General features: G+C 38.2%; 1 protein-coding gene across 1 annotated transcript in view; it reads left to right on the top strand.

The window, feature by feature from the left end:
- The window catches only part of DNApol-alpha180 (DNA polymerase alpha catalytic subunit), a 309,561-nt gene that overhangs the window by 278,381 nt on the left and 11,409 nt on the right, over nt 1–19,771 (top strand). The window contains exons 23-26 of the mRNA XM_067088444.1: nt 1,490–1,647; nt 1,799–2,029; nt 11,400–11,603; nt 11,718–11,899. Coding sequence (XP_066944545.1) covers nt 1,490–1,647; nt 1,799–2,029; nt 11,400–11,603; nt 11,718–11,899 — 775 coding nt within the window. The remainder of the gene's footprint in view (nt 1–1,489; nt 1,648–1,798; nt 2,030–11,399; nt 11,604–11,717; nt 11,900–19,771) is intronic.

A 19,771-nucleotide genomic window follows, 5' to 3' on the forward strand; every position in this document is an offset into this window, starting at 1 on the left:
AAATATTATTACACTTTCCTTTGCAGAGAACTGAAAAGTGTTATCCGAATTTTTGAGAGTGAAATGCACCAGCGAGTCTCAAATAATGTTTAATGAGTATGGAGATATGTATGTTCTTCATAAATTTGTTCTTAAAAAATTAATTGAACATATTATTACACTTTCTTTTGCAGAGACTGAAATGTGTAAGGGCAGGAATACAGTGGGAGAGAATTGTGCTCATTGTTTTGGTTACGACGTGCTTTCGGAGTATGACAGGAATCGTGAAGTTACATATTTTTTAGCTCCTACGAGTGCCCAGTAGCGCTCTCCTGCTCCAACTGCAGAGCACTTGGCGCCTGCTCGAGCTACTGGCTCGACAGCCGCCAGCTGCAGAATGCTCGGAGCCTGCTCGAACTACTGACTTGGCGACCACCAACTGCAGAATGCTCGGTGTCTGCTCAAGCTTCTGGCTCGACTGCCGCCAACTGCAGAGTGTTTGGCGCCTGCTCGAGCTACTGGCTCGACAACCGCCAACTGCAGAATGCTTGGCGCCTGCTCGCTACTGGCTCGGCGGCCGCCAACTGCAGAGTGCTTGACGCCTGCTCAAGCTACTGGCTCGACAGCCGCCAACTGCAGAACGCTCAGCGCCAGCTTTAGGGCGCTTGGCACCTGCTATCAGGCACTAGGTGTCCACTTCTGGCGCTTGGGGCTCACTCTCTAGTGCCTCGGCGTTCGCTCTTGGGCGCTCGGCGCCAGTTCCTGGTACCCAGGTGCCATCTAAGTCATCTCTCTCCCACTGCTAACCTTCCTGCCCATTTTATCCACTTGCTCCCACGCCTGGCTCCCTCGCTTCCTTCTCGTGCCATTGCCAGTCTTGTTTTAGGTTAACACATGTTAACCTTGTGATAGTGAAGTATTGTGCTGTGGAGGAGGTGTCTACTCATCCCTCAATTTTCTTAGACAAAGGTCCCTGTCATACTCCCATACACCGGGAGGAGACATACTGGAAGTCCAAGGGAGGTTGGGGGGTTACACACGGGTATTCCCCCCCTCAGTTGAGCCTGTTGCCGGTCCCAGATATCAACAGACAGCCTGGGAAGGTGTCTTTCTGGATGTGTAGTGGAGGGGGCAGCTGCTCGTCCCGCTGATTCTCCTAGGCGCAGATCACTGCCTTATTCCCCTCTACCTGGGAGGAGGCATACTGGTAGCCCAAGGGAGGTCAGTGGGGTCTGCCCACGGGCAGTCGTCTCCTCAGTCCAGCCTGTTGCATCCCAGGTTGCAACGAGAGACAGCCACTGGAAAGGCGTCTTGGAAGTGCATCAGCTGATTCTCCTAGGTGCAGGTCACTGCCATACTCCCCTCTACCTGGGAGGAGGCATACCGGTAGCCCAAGGGAGAGCAGTGGTGTCTGCCCATGGGCAGTCGTCGCCCCAGTCCAACCTGTTATATCAACTTTTGTCAAGTTCTGAAGTGCTGCCTCGTAGGAGCCGTCTTTGTCGTTTTACAGAGGATTCTTGCCCACTCAGAGATGCTTCTCGGGTAAAGATCTGTCCCCCACATCTCCCTTACAAGAGAATGAGGGAATCCTTCTACATTCCTCAACCTGTGTGCAGCAAGTTGGACACTCCACAGCGTTTTTCTCCTCTCCTCTCCTCAGCGCCAGGAGTGAGGTTCTAGCTCTCTATACCTCTCGGGTGAGCAGCTCCAAGTTTCACAAAGTGCCCTGTTTCCTCAGAGCATCCTGTTTCGGTGTGATGTCATGTTGAGCGCCTTGGAGCAGACAAGTGTCCTGTAGCAGCCAGGCGCCATGTTGTAGCCAAGTGCCCTGATGCAACCGAGTGCCCTGATGCGGCCAAGCGCCCTGATGCGGCCAAGCGCCCTGATGCAACCAAGTGCCCTGATGTGGCCAAGCGCCCTGATGCAGTCAGGCACCCTGAGAGAGTCAGACGTTCTCTTTTGTCGGAGCACTCTGAAGCTGCCGAACTTCTGATAACGCTTGAACTTCATCAAGTTTCCAAGCGCCCTGCAGCTGCAGATAAGCCTTCTTGTGATTTGGACCCAGCACTCGAACCTTGGCAACAAAAAAACTGGATAATATCCTTCATCTTGTACAGAAACCTGCAGAGCAGACTGCCCCTGGATCAGACTTGATGACATCTCCGATTTCTTCTGTTGAGGAAGAAAAGGAGAAGGATACGTCTGCTGCGCCATATGCAGCACTCCTTAAGTGCTTTCTTCAACAGTTCCCGGATTTTTCACTCTGTCCTCTCCGTCTTCTCCAGGCTCATCTTACATGATGAGCTATCAGCCTGTGGATTCGACTAGTCTTCCTAAGGTGGTTCTTTCTAAATCTTCAAAGAAAGCTCATCTCCAAGTAAAGGAATGGCTTTCTGACAAGAGGGATCAAGGAAGGGCCTGTTTTAGTGTTTTCCCCCCTCTCATCTCTCACGTAGGCGGTGCTTGTATTCAGCGGGAGAAGCTCCTTCCCTGGGAGTGCCTGACTCCTCCTAGGGGGACTTTCCTGCGCTCATTGACTCGGGACAGAGATTGGCTCTCGCATCGACGAAAACGTTCTTTTCAGCTCAGGAGATGGATAACCTGTTGAAGAGTATTTTTAAGGCCTTCAAGGTGTGGAGTTTTCTCGACTGGTGTTTGGGAGCAGTTGCCAAGAAGCTTCAAGAATCTCCTTTCTTGTGTACTGAAGCCGCAGACCTAGAGAATTTTCTCTCACGCAGGTAGAGCCGTCAGAGGTGGATCGCTTGAAGTAGCTGCCCTGTATGCCATGGGTGTCCTGAAGAAGCGCAAACTGTGGGTCTCTTACAGCAAACGGTTTCGACCCCACAGAAATCGGCTCTCCTGCTTTCCCCTCTGGATAAACAGCTTTTGTTTCCATAAGATCTTCCTCTCGCAAGTGAGGATTTAGTCCTTCATGCTCCCGTGGGGGTCAGGCTTCGTCTCTTTTGGGAGAGATGGAGCAAAAGAGGAGCGGATCAGTGGGTAATCAAAAATTTTTTTTAAAGAGGGATACGCTATCCCCTTCAAGGAGAATCTGCTTGACCGACACTCCTGTTGTATTGACAGCTTACTCCATCGGTTAGGAGAAGCATTCGGCCTTGTCGAAGGAAGTGTCCTCTCTTCTGAACAAAAAGGCAATAGAATTAGTGAAAAATACAGATATCCCTGGACATGCAGGATGCTTATTTCCATATTCCAGCTCACCCAGATTCAAGGAAATGTCTACATTTTGTTTTCAAGGACAACATCTTTCAATTTCGAGCACTTTGTTTCAGTCTCTCGAAGGCCCCACAAGTGTTCACTCAAGTGTTTAATCCTGTGGCGGGTTGGCTACATTTAGCGGGAGTGAGGATCTCGCTATGTCTGGACAATTGGCTAATTTGATCACCTACGAAGAATCAGTGCACGTAGTGCTTACAAAACTCTTCTCTTGACCTAGGAATTAGGACTAACAATGAACTTCGAGAAGTCACAAATGATTCCCACTCAGAAGATTCTTTATTTGGGAGTTCTGATAGACTCTCTGAGTTTTTGGGCTTCCCCGTCACTCAGAAGAGTGGAAGACTGTCTGAGGAAGGTAGACCTCTTCCTATCGCTTCGTTCTTGCTCCACCACCTAGTGGATGAATCTCTTGGGAAAGTTGACTTCTCTGGAGAAATTCATAAGACTAGGGAGACTTCACATGAGACCTCTCCAGTTTTATTTAAGAGCTTGTTGGGATCAGAAAGTTCATCAGGACAGCCATGTCTTTCCGATAACTTCAGAAATAAAGGAATTTTTACCGAGATCAAGACTCCTTCTCTCTCTCTCTCTCTCTCTCTCTCTCTCTCTCTCTCTCTCTCTCTCTCTCTCTCTCTCTCTCTCTCTCTCTCTCTCTCTCTCTCTCTCTCTCTCTCTCTCTCTCTCTGGAAGAGGATTCTCTCTCTCTCTCTCTCTCTCTCTCTCTCTCTCTCTCAGCTCTCTCTCTCTCTCTCTCTCAATGTTTTTCCTCACCTGGCGCCTGCTACAGCCAGGTGCCAGCTCTACCCCGAGCTTCCAGGAGTGCCCACCAGCTCCCGACCAATTAGTTAGCCGATGACCAGCTCTGCTGGCCCCACCCACAGCCTGGCACCAGCTCAGTACACCCGACGCCAGCTTCTGGTGGTCTAATGCCAACTCTCCTGCATCCCTGGCTCTGGAGAAAAGTTGGAAGCTCATTTTCTGTTGGAGTCTTACTGTATGACCTAAGCAGGATTGGAAGCATAGGAGGTTTTCATGATCTTTAGTGTTCTAGCACCCTCTGTTTAAGAACGTATGGTCCTCTCTTGTGATTGGACTTGTTTCTTCTGATACTACTCTTAGTTTCTGCAGAGCTATTGGCTTACCTTTTGTGGAAGCTAGACACATCAGTACAACTTCCCCTCATAGCTTTCAGGCACTGTGTGCCCGTGATGTCCGGTCTATAATCAACCTTCTCCAAGACACTCTTGAGAAGTAAGAAAGCTTTTTGCTCCTTTTTAGGGAGGCTAAGGATGTCAGATCAACTTCTACCTCCTTAGTTTTCAGACAATATATGCCCCTGATGTCCATTCGACAATTGTCCTTCAGGAAGTGTAATTGATCTTCACTACTCGCCTTTCAAAGAAAGTTAAACAGTGTTAGATTCTGGCAGTACCGTGTGATCAATATTAGTAATTGGCATGGCATCGTAGAAGGAAGCATAGGATTCTCTCCTACTATCTATTCACCTTGTAGTAAGGTGCTGAGACTTGTGAGAGCCGGAGGTTACAATTTACCTGGAGCACCCATCACTGTCAGTGAATGGTTCATGGTCTGTTTTTCAGTGCAAGTGACAGTCATATCTGGTTGTTTTTATTGGTACTGCGTCCAGGGCAAGGGCAATTATTTATGCTTTGTCGGCCACCAGTGTACACCTTCGTCGCAAAGCTTAATCTTATACTTCATCAGCCATCAGCATACTCCTTCACTGTGAAGTGTTCCACTTAAGTACAAGTGCTCCTGGCTTTACTGCCACACTGCTACAGGTTAAGTTGAGCAACAACCAGAGGCAGTTCTTTACTGCAGGTTCTCTCAACTAACAAGGAACTACAAGCATTGTAACCAATGCTGGCAACTTATCTATTATCTCGAATCATTACATAAATTAATGGTTGGGAACAGAATTTGTCCGTGATTCCCCATCACCTTTCAATGTGGAATCAGCTAATGTAATTACTGGGTAAGTTATATATATATAAAAATGACATTTTTATAATAAAATAAAGTTTTATATATACTTACCCAGTAATTACAGGTGGAGCCCTCCCTCCTCCCCGCGCATGGACATAAAGCATAAACGTAATGACGAATGTTTGCCGAGTAGTTCCTGATACTCTCGTTAGTGGGTGAGACCAGTCACCTGCACTAAATTGAAGCGCTAACCCGCGAATTTTTTAATTTAAGCTGCTGAGGCAAGAGAAACTCTTAGCTAATGTAATTACTGGGTAAGTATATATAAAACTTTTATTATAAAAATGTCGTATTCTCATTTTTATGAAAGCGTTATACAGTAAACCCCTCACATTCACAGGGTATGCGTGCATACCACCCCCATGAATAGCTAAAATCCATGAATACTTAAAATCCCTGTAAAAATACTTGGAACTGCCTATTTTGATGGTTCAAACACAAAAAAAAATCCCCTCTACAAATGCTTATACAGTAAAGCCCCCGTATTCGTGGTCTCACAATTTGCAGACTCACCTACTCACTGATTTCTGTATGGAACATATATACGCATTATTCGCTGAAAATTTGCCCATTTGTGGTATTTTTCACTGAGAAATATTCACTGATTACTATTTTTATGACTAAATGCACTTTTTGTGATAGAAACTATTAAAATACTCAGGTACCCAGGTAGTGCTCAAATTATGATAATTCGCTTTACAATAATTTGATGGGGTAAGCAATTAATACCGATACAACAATATCTAAAAAATATTTTTAAATTTCGCGCGGATGCAGGCATTGGCATACAATCAGGCAGCGAGAGACCAAATTACAATAGGCCACCTTCTTTTCCTCCATCTCTTTATTCCGTCTTCTAGTTAAAAAGGTGAAAGAGAATGATAAAAGTATTGTTAGTAACATTATACTCTTGCATAAATGCGTACAGCCATAAACAGCCAAACGAGAAACTGTTGTTTTGTTTATAACTGAATCGGTTAACAATTTATTTCTGGTGATAGAAATTCATTTCTCGCTATAATGTGGTTCGGATTCCACAATAAGCTGTAGGTCCCGTTGCTAAGTAACCAATTGGTTCTTAGCCACGAAAAATAAGTCTAATCCTTCGGGCCAGCCCTAGGAGAGCTGTTAATCAGCTCAGTGGTCTGGTAAAACTAAGGTATACTTAACAGCCGTTTGTATTTCAACCACCGTACGGTAATAAACAATTACCGTAGTTATAGAACAAATGAAGTTAAGTAGAATAGGACTGATGTATTTTTACATTATACCCTTATTCAGTATGGATAAAAGATCGGCAAGAAAATATACTGCTAGATTTAAGCTGCAAGTTGTGGCTGAAGCTGAGAAAACAATGTTCAAGCTGCTAATGACTATAAGTTATTGTGCATCGGCAACATGGATGAAACTCAGCCATAATTAAAATGGGAGAGGAAGTATTTTAATCAAAACTACGGGGCATGAAAGAACAATATTACTGCTATTTTTCCACCGATAAACATTAAATATGTAAAGCTCGTATTGTGATGAAATCAAGTGAAAATAGCGAATGGAATCAATTTTTTTTTTTTTTTTACACAAAACAGACATGCCCCCAAATGGCCTGTGTCATCTATTAACGAAAAAAATAGCTAAATTAATTTCACAATGAGACGTATTTTAAGTTATATTTCAACTTAAAATCACTTCGTATAACGAAAAATAACCTTGCCCCATATGAGTAAAGTATGTAGAGATTCATTTATGCTAACTAGAAGCAAAAAAAGTGCTCTGAACTGAGTTGAACACAGCGAAATAAACTTACCTTGTAATTGATTTACAAACCAAAACACTGATCGCTATGACTGCAATTTATAATACAAAAGCAGTATAATATATACAGTATTATTGGATACAGTACAGTGAATTAAAGCATAGCATTTTAAAAGATCCATGGAAAAGATGCATATTCATTATGTTGATGTTTGTATAACACGATATTATGTGAATATAGAGTACAGTATAATGTAGGTTAGGCTACCGTATATGTATACAGTACCATATACCATAGTGTAGGCTAAGCTAATTCTTGTTTGTTATTCAGTTTCTCTTTGTATTGAATTATTATAAGTCACTCTGCATGAACCTCCAGAATTAGCTGATATTAATAATTACTGTACCGTGTATGTATAGAGTACAGTGTACTTTATAGTGTAAGCTAGGTTACCATATTTGTATACATGGTACTGAATACCCCAGTGTAGGATAGACTATATTCAAGATACATTTTTTCCAACAAACAATGGGTTTTTTGGAACCTAACCCCATCGTAAGTATTATAATACCTGTATAAGAATTTTTAGAGTTTTTTTGTGTTTCAGCTATCAAAATAGGCAGTTCTAAGTGTTTTTAGAAGGTTTCTAAGTATTCGTCTTGCGGTTACAACAATCATGGCATACAAGGAAGCATTAACGGAACCCTTGCTTTATGGATTCAGATTGACTCCAGCATAGAAATTATTACTTCCCTTCTGCAGTCTTTTGCTCTACGAAGACCTGCTCTCAAAAGACTTCCAATTACTTGGTCCCTAAACAAGGTACTTAGACTTCTATCTACCCCTCAATTCAGCAGACCCAATACAACTGCAACTTGCATGCTACAAAAGGCGATCCTCCTGATTGCATTAGCATCAGGAGCCTGTATTAGTGAACTGAGCTGTCTTAGACAGGGACGATAAATTACACAAACTGCTGATAATCAGTTATTATTGTCCCCTGTCCCATCATTCCTGGCCAAGAATGAGGATCCTTTAAGAAAGAAATCTATTCTTATAAGAAAACTCAGTTTAGCAGACAAAACATTATGCCCAGTTCAAGCACTTAAGGTTTACCTAGAGGTCACGGCAAACATCCCAGAAGTTCCGATTTTGCTACATCCTAGCACGGATAAACCACTCTCTACCAGGGCTAAGAATAATTTTAGTGTCCCTCATTAAAAAGGCAAACCCACACTCCTTTCTTAGGTCACATGATATTAGGAAAGTAAGTACATCGTTGGCCTTCTTCAGAAATGTCTCTTTCGAAGAAGTGTCCGAAAGTGCAGGGTGGGCATCAGAGACAGTGTTCTTAAAACATTGCTGCCATGAGCTTGAACAAATTCATTTACACTGCATATCAGTAGGTGGTATGGTTAGTCTTGACCCCAGGGCATCTTCTTAACTGGTGAGTATGCTGACTATTTCTGGGGAAGATGCGATAAGACTGCAACCACATCCAGCATACTTAGGAAAGTCACTACAGAACTTCACCCTAAAAATGCAAGTTCTTGTCTAGTTTCTCATTTCTTGTTACCAAAACCCCAAAAGGTTTTTTAGAATAAGGAGTTAGGCTTGAAACTTGTGGCTTGACCTTGGGCCAGAAATGTTTTTTGTTTTTTCTTTGGGTTTTTGGGATTAAAATTTTGAGAGCTTAAGCATTTTGTTACTTGTCAATTTCTTGAGAGCTTAAGCCTTATGTTACCTGTCAATTTCTTTTATAAAGCTCCTTGAGGACAAAACAAGCGACTATGCTATCAAAAAACAGGTTTTGAAATACGAAAAACCTAGTTTTGTCAGTTGATGTTGAGTCCTCAAAACCCTCCCACTTCCCTGACAAAAAGGCATGGGATTTGGGCAAGGGGTCATCCTACATTGACCAGCAGAGAGTAATGGAGCTGGTCTTTTGCCTGCCCTGGTCGTAAACAAGATGCGCAATAGTCACTTCATGCAGTTTTTGACTTAGGAAAAACTGGGTTCAGCTTCGCTGAAGATAAAGGAAAATGCCCTCTTATCTTTGAGTCCATTATACTCTATCACATGTCATAGTTTTTTCATTACAACACAATACCTGGCTACAAGACCAGGCTAGAAAAATATTTCTTTGATACTAGTCTAGTCACCATGGAGTGCTGGCACACCATGGCACTAACTCCTTGAGGACTCAACAGCGACTACCAAAAATAGATTTTTCCTATGTCAAAACCTGTTTTATAGATAAATGTGATGTTACTTTATTAATTTTTTCTTATTTTCCATACTGTAGTTACAACATTTATACATTTCTATAGTAAATTATGTAAAATTTTAAAAGAAACCATATCGATTCCCAGTCTTTTCCAAAAGTTTGGAGCAAGGGGTGGGTGTAATCTGTCAGTTATCTTGACATAGTGACCATGAAGGGGAGGAAGTGTTGCCCACTCGCAGTCAAATATGTTGCCCACTTGGTGGCCAAAATACTGCTACAAAGGATACTGAAATCTCTCTCTCTCTCTCTCTCTCTCTCTCTCTCTCTCTCTCTCTCTCTCTCTCTCTCTCTCTCTCTCTCTCTCTCTCTCTCTCTCATGCCAAAGGATACTCAGAATGTGAGAGATGGATAGAGAGATAGCTAGAAAGGGAGAGTGGTTGATGCTAGAAGGGTTAGAAGTACGTACGTATATATTTTTAAGGGTAAAACGTTTGAGATGACTGAATAATTAATACAGTAATGGGATAATAGTTTAAGGTATATTTGATGTAGGATGCTAGTTTAAGGTATACATTTGGTATTTGAGCTTTCAAGATAGGCAGTTAGAAGCATTTTTAGAGGGGGGGATGTATTAACTATTCACGGGGGTTTGTGGTACGCATCCCCTGTGAATACGGGATTATATATATAGTAAACCCCCGCATTCGCGTTCTCACAATTTGCTGACTCACCTATTCGCGGATTTCTCCATGGAACATATATACACATTATTCGTGGAAAATTCGCCCATTCGCGGTATTTTTCACTGAGAAATGTTCCCGATTACTGTATTTTCATATAATTTTCATGACTAAATGCACTTTTTGTGATAAAACTATTAGAATACTCAGATATAAGCATTTTTAGAGTTTTTTTTTTTTTTGTGTTTGAACTATCAAAATAGGCATTTCTAAGTGTTTTTAGAGGGGTTTAAATATTCGTGGATTTTAGCTATTCGCATCCTTATATATTCCCGAGTTAACTGGGATTCGTAGATTATACTGTTTTCATTGCATTTTTAAATCATGCAGTATTATAAAGAATTACTTTGAATGCTAGAAAGATAAAAAGAAGATAATAAAATTTAGATTCATGTGACAATCAAAATTTACTTTTTCCATGTTTTGAAAGTTATGAACTTGGAGAGAATTTCGCAGGGGCAGTATCTGACATTAGAAGTCATGAAGTAAAATGCACACTGCCATCTATTGACAAAAATACATACTAAACATTTTCTATAGGGAGAGGAAATATAGAAACTGAATTCATCAAAGAACAAGTATTTTATGAGTATGAACGAGTATTCTCGTGATTGTAAGAATACATGGTCGCTAATCACAACAATACTTGGAATAATCAAGGAATGGGCTAAAGGAACAGGTTCATCTTCATCTTCATGTTCTGTTCCTTGCAAAATTCCTGCTAGCGAATAGGCACACAGTAAAATTTGAACTTACGGGTGGCAAAGGGGAGCACTTCAAACACAGTTTTAACTTGTGACCCTGCCTGTTCGTATCTCTTAATGTTCATAACATGAATGTTTGTAAGTAGAGTGGTGACTGTATTATTCTTACTCACCAGTGTTTCACTCTGTGCACATGTGCATAATGTGCATATGTAAACCATATATGTGTGTGTATGTATGCATACATTTATACATCACATTGAGGTAAACTACAATATGCACTTTGCTGAGTATTTAAATGTTATGTCAGACAAAAATTTACAAATCCTTACTCATCCAAAATGCATCATAAATCAATCAACTTAGGGAATCATACATTATTGGTTGAAACATTTGGTAAAATGATTAAAGTGACAGACATGATAAATTGCTCGGCTTGAGGTAAGGGTTATTTGGATGATGATGATATTGACAATCCAAATTAACTATGAGAACAGTAAGGTGATCCTGAAAGTGGTACATATACACTGTTGAAAGCAGAAGCAATTGATGAAGGAATGAGACTGATAGAAGAAGGCTTCTTTTGCCAGCGTGCCGCACATCATCTTTCAATCAAGTACAAAACACTTTAGTGTGTAAAGTAGTTCAGCAAACGATGAATTTTATGTTGACATGGACTTGAGTTAAATTTAATGGGTAGTATATGTTAAAATGTTGTACTATATCCCAGTTTAAATAATTGAAACGAGATCTGGAAATAATTTGTAGACTTTTTCAGGATGGTTCCAACTTGGCACCAACACAGCGAGCATACCACGTTGAAGAAGTTAAGTCTAATTCTTCTCTAGCTGTAGACAAGAGATACTATTTGGCTCATCAGATTCACCCAGTTGTATCCCGTCTCTGTGACCCCATAGAGGGAACAGATGCTGCAAGAATAGCAGAATGTTTAGGTATGTTTTGCTCAATAAAATTTTATTCCTTTCCATGTCACATGCACATGTACCATTTGTATGTAGTGGTGCAATTTATAACTAGACACTTTTTAATCTTGAAGTTTATTACAGGACTAGATCCATCTGGATATCGTGTATCAAGACAGTATGGACAGGCAGAAGAGGAGGAGGAGGCTTCATCATCACTGATATCAGATGAGGAAAGATATCGCTTGTGTGAAAGATTCTCTTTCAGCTGTCCTTCATCGAACTGTGACACAATTATTACTATGGACTCTCCTTTCTTGGGTGTGGTATGTTGAACATTGTTTTGATCTCTCCTTTGAAAAGTGCACAAAATGAGTTAATCAGCAACTTTTTTGTAAATACTAACCATGAACGTTACTGGTTAATAGTAGAAACAGTTAGTAAATGGATATGGGTTTAATGATTTTCTTCTGGTTGAATGCCATCTATTTTATGTTCAACATGACTGTTTACACTGTTCTTCTCTTTTGTGAAAAAGTTGTTTTTTATTAGGCATTAAGATTTTTTTAAATTATTAAGGTGGTATTTGTGTTGGGTGAGTAAATTTCCATATATATTTATTTGTCCTATTTGGAGTATATTTAAAAAAAAGTTGGAAAGCATTGTTGACTTACATTAATTTTATTACAATCCCATAAATCTTATATGTCAATATTTGTGCTATAAATGTTCCCAGGATCGTCAGTCCTTTGTCTGTTACACTTAAAAAGGAAAGTAGTCTCACCATGTATGCAATCTCTGAATCCTCAGGTATGTCTGCTCGAATAGCTCCACCTATTGTAATCCTGCAATACTGTTAAAAGTTCCATTTTCTTTCCCCAGGTGTCAGCATTGTAGAGGATTACTATCTCAATGATTATTATTTATTCATTTTCCTTTTTTCTTATTTAAAAATATTTTTTTGATTTTTACTTGGATCCACTTTGTAGTTGATTAAATGAATAACTCTTTATTTACCAAGTACTGTACTTCACTATTGTTTAAACAGTAACCATCAGTGAGCAGTTGGCTTGGTCATCATTTTAAAAATGTAGCTGTTGCAGTGTTGCTGAGTTTCAATATCATGTCATAGATCAGCTTGTCCATAATTTAGTATAGTTTTTTCATATTATTTCTAGTACCAAGCAATTTTTCATAGTTTTTCTAGTCCAAAGCAATTTTTTTTTTATTTTTTTGCCCCAAGCAGTTTTCAGAATTTTTTTAAGTGCTAAGCAATTTTTCAATTTTTTTAGTTCCAAGTAATTTTTCAGGTTGTCCTTAGTCCCAAGCAATTTTTCATATTTGTTTTTAGTCCCAAGCGAGTTTTGAGGACTTACATTTTAGTTATTAACAGTTTTCAATTGTTTTATGTCTAAATAAATATCTCCTGAAGAGATAATGCTAAACAAAAAATTTGGTTTATTGACAGTTTTGTCAAATTTTAAAAAGACATATAAAATATGTCTGTGAATTATTATGGATAGGATCAAGTAAGCTATACTCTGTTTTGGACTGTTGTGTGTAAATAAACACATCTTGAAATTTTATTGCTAAAAACACATTTTTAGATTGTCCATTGGTTCATGGACAGTTTTGTTCATCGCTTGTATGTGACTGTGAACGACACATTGTAAAAAATGCAGTCTGTATGAGTAATCCTAGATAGGATCAGGTTTGAGTTATATATTTTTTTGGACAGTTTTATGAGTAAATAGACATATCTTGAAATGTCATTGCTAAAAGAAATGTTTAAATTGGTTCATAGATAGTTTCGTTCATCGCATGTACTGCACTGAGCGTCAAATTGTAAATAAAGCATGTAAAACGTTTGAAAAACAAATTTATTCAAAAATAATTGTCTCCCACTAAAATATCCCATTCTCTCTAGTGGTACAGTAGCATCATAGAGAAAAAAGGTTATAATGAATAGGGATAAGTGGCTCCAGATATTCCTGATTGTTTCAAGATTCTTGAGTCCAAAAGTTGTTTCTTTAGCTGTTTCCTGAAAACTAACATTTTATTCAAAACTAAATACTTGGATCTTCAGGGAGACTGAAACAAGACGTGTTTATTCAGTATTAGTTGTAGAATAAGTGGTAAAATTCTTAAGCAAATTCCTTCAGTCATATGGTAGAAACGGTTATTTAATTTATAATGGGGCCTTATGGCATTGGAGCTCCCCATCAATACAAATTTTAGGTAACATAAATCAAGAGAGAGCACAGTTCTATTCATTTGATGATATTGTAAATTTCAGGGCATATTTCTTATATAATGAAATAGTTGTAGTGCAAAAATCAGCTTTGTAACTGTCATAGTTTCATAGTTATTACAAAATAAGCAATAATTTTTTCTATTGTTGTTTTCTCAAAACTTACTTTTTTCAGAAATAAATTCTTGTTTCTCCAAGAAGACTGAACCAAACTCAATTAAACTTTTACAGAGTGTAGTATAACTATATATCTTGATTTTGTTGTCGCCAAATTCATTTTTGAGGGAAGTTTTTATTCTGCATAATATTTTTGAAAAGTAATGTCATGATTTTTTTCAATTACAAAAAATGAACCTAAGAGGTCAAATTTTAAAATTTCCCTATGAGAGAATTTTCATTATTAGTTGTAGAGTAAGTGGTAAAATTTTGAAGCAAATCCCTTCAATCGTAGAGTAGCAACAAGCACTTACTTTATAATGGAGCCTAATGGCGTCAGCTCTCCCCTTAAATCTGAAGCAGTTTTTTATATTTTAGTTCCAAGCAGTTTTTTATATTTTTTAGTCCCAAGTATATTTTTTACTTTATTAGTCGCAGGCAGTTTTAATATTTTTTTTTTTTATTCCCAACCAGTTTTGTGTATTTTTTTAGTCCCAAGTCATTTTTCATGTTTTTTTTTATGGCGTAGTCACTTGTTTCGTCCTCAAGGAGTTACCTTCCATGGTCTACCAGAGCTCCATGGTGACCAAACTAATATCAAAGAATTCTCTTTTAGTTGGTCTTTTTGGCCAGGTATTGTGTCGTAATGATTAACATTATAACACGCGATGGAGTATGTAATGGACTCAAAGATTAGAGGGCTTTTTCCCTCATCTTCAGCGAAGCTGAACCCAGTTTTTCCAATGTCAAAAGAACCTGCAAGAAAGAGAAGTGGCTCTTGAGCATGCGCATCCGCCCTCTTGTTTACAACTGGGCCGTTAAAGAGCAAGGAGCCATTAACTCACTTTGGTCTATAGCAAATGGTTCATGTCATTACCAGCCCTCCGAAAAATTTGACTTTTTTCTGTTTTTATTATCAAGGATCATGGAAACATCAAAAATAGCAAGACAAGTGCTTTAAATATTAAGTTCCACTTAGAAGTTATAGTTTTAAACTTTTAGAATTGATAATTTACTTTTAAAAGCTGGAACCCAGATCATTGATTGCTACCTAGTTTCGTAAAGCGTTGATTGCTACCAAGTTTCGTAAAGTGTTGATTGCTACCTAGTTTCGTAAAGTGTTGATTGCTATCTAGTTTCATAAAGCATTGATTGCTGTGTATTTTCATAAAGTGTTGATTGCTACCTAGTTTCGTAAAGCATTGATTGCTACTAAGTTTCGTAAAACGAAAATTGTTTTAAATTCTAACTAAATGTTTTGGTAAAAGAAATGTTCCACAACTTCTTATCAGTATAGAAAATCCTTTCGGATTATACGATGTCTACAATGATCTAGGCAGTAAGTGAGAATAATTGAGACTAGATAATAGTGGATGTTGTCTGTAGCCTATGTCCTTGGATTACATATCCTTAAGTGGCTTAGCTTAGACTGAGGACCCTAGGGTCAGATAATAACAATATCTGGGGAAAATAAATCGATAGCCTAATAATAAGGCTACATATTAGTATCAATTTTTTCCTTTTATATTAGCCTGTGCACTTAAGCATGAGCTAAATAATCCAGGACTAGCCTAGGCATTACCTTACGTCAAGTTAAGTGATAATCTTTTACGAAACATACCATTTTTGGACTAAATTGTTAGCCTAGACCATGTAACCTAAGACTAGATGAAATAGTAATTAGGACTAGATGAAATAGTAATGGCTACATACTAAGGTAGACTAGTTGTGTTTTATGTAACCCATACACTTAAGTGTGAATTACTGTTTTATATAGTAGACAAATAGCCTAGGATTGGATATAAACAATAACCTGGGTTAGTCTAAAAATAGTAGACCAGCTATAAGGTTACATATTAGTAAGTTTTCTATTTTTATATAGCTTAGCGTATACATTTAAGAGTGATCTTTAATAATCTGGATTAGACAATACCCTATACTAGGTTAAGAAAGAACAAATAAGCCTAGGATTATATATAAACAGTATCCTAGGCTCCATAAAATAACCTAGTTTTTTATGTCTCGGTAATGTATCTCTAAGGCTACATACTAGTAGGGTCTTATGTAACCTATATCTTTAAAGGTGATGTAAACCTAACCAGATTAAGTAGGGACCCCTTTTTAAGGAACATCCTACTGTTAGCCTAAAACCCCGATGGCCGAGTATCAGATAAAAGGGTAGTCTCTGCCACATAAAACGGAAAACCAGATTATAGGAGGATTATTTTCTGTAAAGTTTATATCCGTAAGTTTTAAATAAGCCTAGAATAGGTTAAGAAAGAACCTTCTAAGAAATCCTCTATTCTTAGCTTAACGTTGATTATACTAGAAGCATTAACCTAAGCTATATAAAACAGTAGCTTGGTAGCAGTTAGTCTGAATGGCTTGACAGTTGGAATGAAAAATTGTAACCATTGCAAAAGGACTAACAGTGTATAACTAATACAGCCATAAACAGGTATGAAAACTAACCTAAACCTTAAAGGGTTTAAGTTAACGTAGATGTTTAATTAAACGTATTACAACTGCACACCTGTTGTCAAGTTAACCTTTAATATGGAAACTGTTTGAGGAACTACAGAAGTGTCCCTTACATAAAAACAATTAGTAGTAAACTAGCTTTTAATAACAACTTGCTTTACAGTAAACCCCCCTATTTGCGGTCTCACTAGTCGCGGACTCAATATTCGCGGATTTCTGTGTGGAACGTATATACCCATTATTCGCGGAAAATTTGCCCATTCATGGTATTTTTCACTGAGAAATGTTCACTAATTACTGTGTTTTCATATCATTTTCATGACTAAATGCACTTTTTGTGATAAAACTTAAAATACTCAGGTATAAGCATTTTTAGAGTTTTGTTTTTGTGTTTAAACTATCAAAATAGGCAGTTCTAAGTGTTTTTTAGAGGGATTTTAAATTCGCGGATTTAAGCTATTCGCGGGGGTGCGGTACGCATCCCCCGCGAATACGGGGGTTTTATTGTATATCACTATGGCGCCACCATTAGGCAGGATCCTCAGTTCAAGTGTTCCGTAGCAAATTGCTCGGTTCACTTTTTGCCTGTGGGTATGAACCATACCAACTGCCATGAGCATAGTCCTTGTAAAAAACAAGGAAAATTTGCTTGGTCGCCAGATGTGGGTGAGATTTGTAGCATGCTCCTGGCAGCAAGTTTTAAGGACAAAACAGCTCCTTTTAAGCTGTCTCATCTCAATGGGTCTTAGGGTTCAGTAAGGGTGAGGCAGGGGGAGATTATATCTTTCCGGCAGAACTCCGGCAGCAGACATTTAACTTTTCCTCTGAACAACAACGTTTGAGCCAAAACCCAGTAACATCAGTCCCCAATACCTCCCAGGTTAACCCTCCGTAGGAAGTAGAGGAATCTTTACATGGGGTTGACATTCTTAGTAAAGAATATGAAGTGGACATTGCCAATGAAATGGCCCTGCTGAACCCAGAAGACTTAGGGACACAAATTTTAGCTAGCCATGGGAGAAACCTTCCAGAAGTAGTTCTACTCCCCATGCAGCTATCGTTGCTGAATAGGATCTTTCCCCCAAAAGGGATACTAGGATCCACCTAACTCCGACTGAAATTACTACATTTTCAGAGGGATATGCACTGCCAGAAAATGGAAATTTTTGGACATGATAAAAAATACTGTATTTTGCAAATGTAAAATAGCAACTTGATATCCTTAACCCCTCTACTTGTCAGTAACACATAACCATATACACTACATATACTGTACTTATAAACAGCGAACAACACACTAGTATGATTACAAACAATGTAATACAGTATACTGTACAGTACTGTGCACAATTTAAAATAAACTGTGCATTTTGTTGTACATAAAATTATAAAAACTACTTATGTGGGCCAGAGAAAGAGAAAGGAAAACAAACAACACAGCAACATGATGCATACATGTATGTAAACACACGCTAAATTTATATAAAACAGGTAGCTACCATTTTATGTGCAGAACTTTTTTAAGGTGTATTCAGCAATATTGTTATGTATTTTGTATGGCATACAAAAATTTATGAAATCTTGACGCTGTCTGAGACATCATTTAAGCTACACTAAAGCTTAGGCTATAGTAAATCATTGTTTTCGACATTTGGCAAATATGTAATACACTATATTTAATGATTAGCTCAGTTGTATCAATTACATACTTTTAATATGAGCAACTTACAGATACAACCTGACACATGCTGAGTTCTCTAAGGAATGGAAATCAACTCGTGAGTACTCATGAGTTTAGAGAGAGTGAAAAACTGCAATTGTCATTGCTTTTGGTAAGTTTACATTTCACTTTTGACTCAGTTGATTAACCCTTAAACTCCTATTGGACATATCATACGTCGACTAAAATTGTCTGTTGGGTGCCGAGTGGACGTACCGTACGTCAACTACAAAAAATTTCAACCTTCGGTCAACTTTGACTCGACCGAAATGGTCGAAAAACGCAATTGTAAGCTAAAACTCTTACATTCTAGTAATATTCAACCATGTACCTTCATTTTGCAACAAATTGGAAGTCTCTAGCACAATATTTCGATTTATGGTGAATTTTAAAAAAACTTTTTTCTTACGCTTGACGGGTGGTAACTCAACCGAAAATTTCAGAAATTCTTTCATCATTTTGTCGTAATTTTTGCACTGTTCTATATTAGCCGTTACATAAAGTTTTATATATGAAAATGTGCGCAATTTCATGTACAATACAGCAAAATACAACCCATGGTTGTAGCTTTTATCAGTTTGGAAATATTTTCATATAAACCACGATAACTGCCAAAATTTCAACCTTCGGTCAACTTTGACTCAACCGAAATGGTAAAAAAACGCAATTTTAAGCTAAAACTCTTATGATCTAGTAATATTCAATCATTTACCTTCATTTTGCAACCAATTGGAAGTCTCTAGCACAATATTTCGATTTATGGTGAATTTTTGAAAAAAACTTTTTCCTTACGTCCGCGCCAGAAATTCTTTCGCCTCGTTGTCGTAATGTTTGCACTGTTTTATATTAGTAGTTACATAAAGTTTTATATATGGAAATGTGCGCAATTTCATGTAGAATACAACAGAAAATAACTCATAGTTGTAGCTTTTATCAGTTTTGAAATATTTTCATATAAATCACAATAACTGCCAAAATTTCAAGCTTCGGTCAACTTTAACTCGACCGAAATGGTAAAAACGCAATTATAAGCTAAAACTCTTACATTCTAGTAATATTCAATCATGTACCTTCATTTTGCAACAAACTGGAAGTCTCTAGCACAATATTTTGATTTATGATGAATTTCTGAAAAAAAAATTTTTTCCTTACGTCTGTTGTGCCGTAACTCTGCCAACATCTCAGAAATTCTTTTGTCATGTTGTCATAATGTTTGCATCGTTTTACATTAGTCGTTACATAAACTTTTATATATGAAAATGTGCGCAATTTCATGTAGAATACAACAGAAAATAGCTCATGGTTGTAGCTTTTATCAGTTTTGAAATATTTTCACATAAATCATGATAACTGCCAAAATTTCAACCTTCGGTCAACTTTAACTCGACCGAAATGGTAAAAACGCAATTATAAGCTAAAACTCTTACATTCTAGTAATATTCAATCGTTTAACTTCATTTTGCAATAAATTGGAAGTCTATAGCACAATATTTCGATTTATGGTGAATTTTTTAAAAAAACATTTTCCTTAGGTCTGAGCGATAACTCGGCCGAACATCTCAGAAATTCTTTCATCTCGTTGTCGTAATA

Source organism: Macrobrachium rosenbergii, chromosome 44, assembly GCF_040412425.1.
Source record: "Macrobrachium rosenbergii isolate ZJJX-2024 chromosome 44, ASM4041242v1, whole genome shotgun sequence".
Classification (NCBI taxonomy): domain Eukaryota; kingdom Metazoa; phylum Arthropoda; class Malacostraca; order Decapoda; family Palaemonidae; genus Macrobrachium; species Macrobrachium rosenbergii.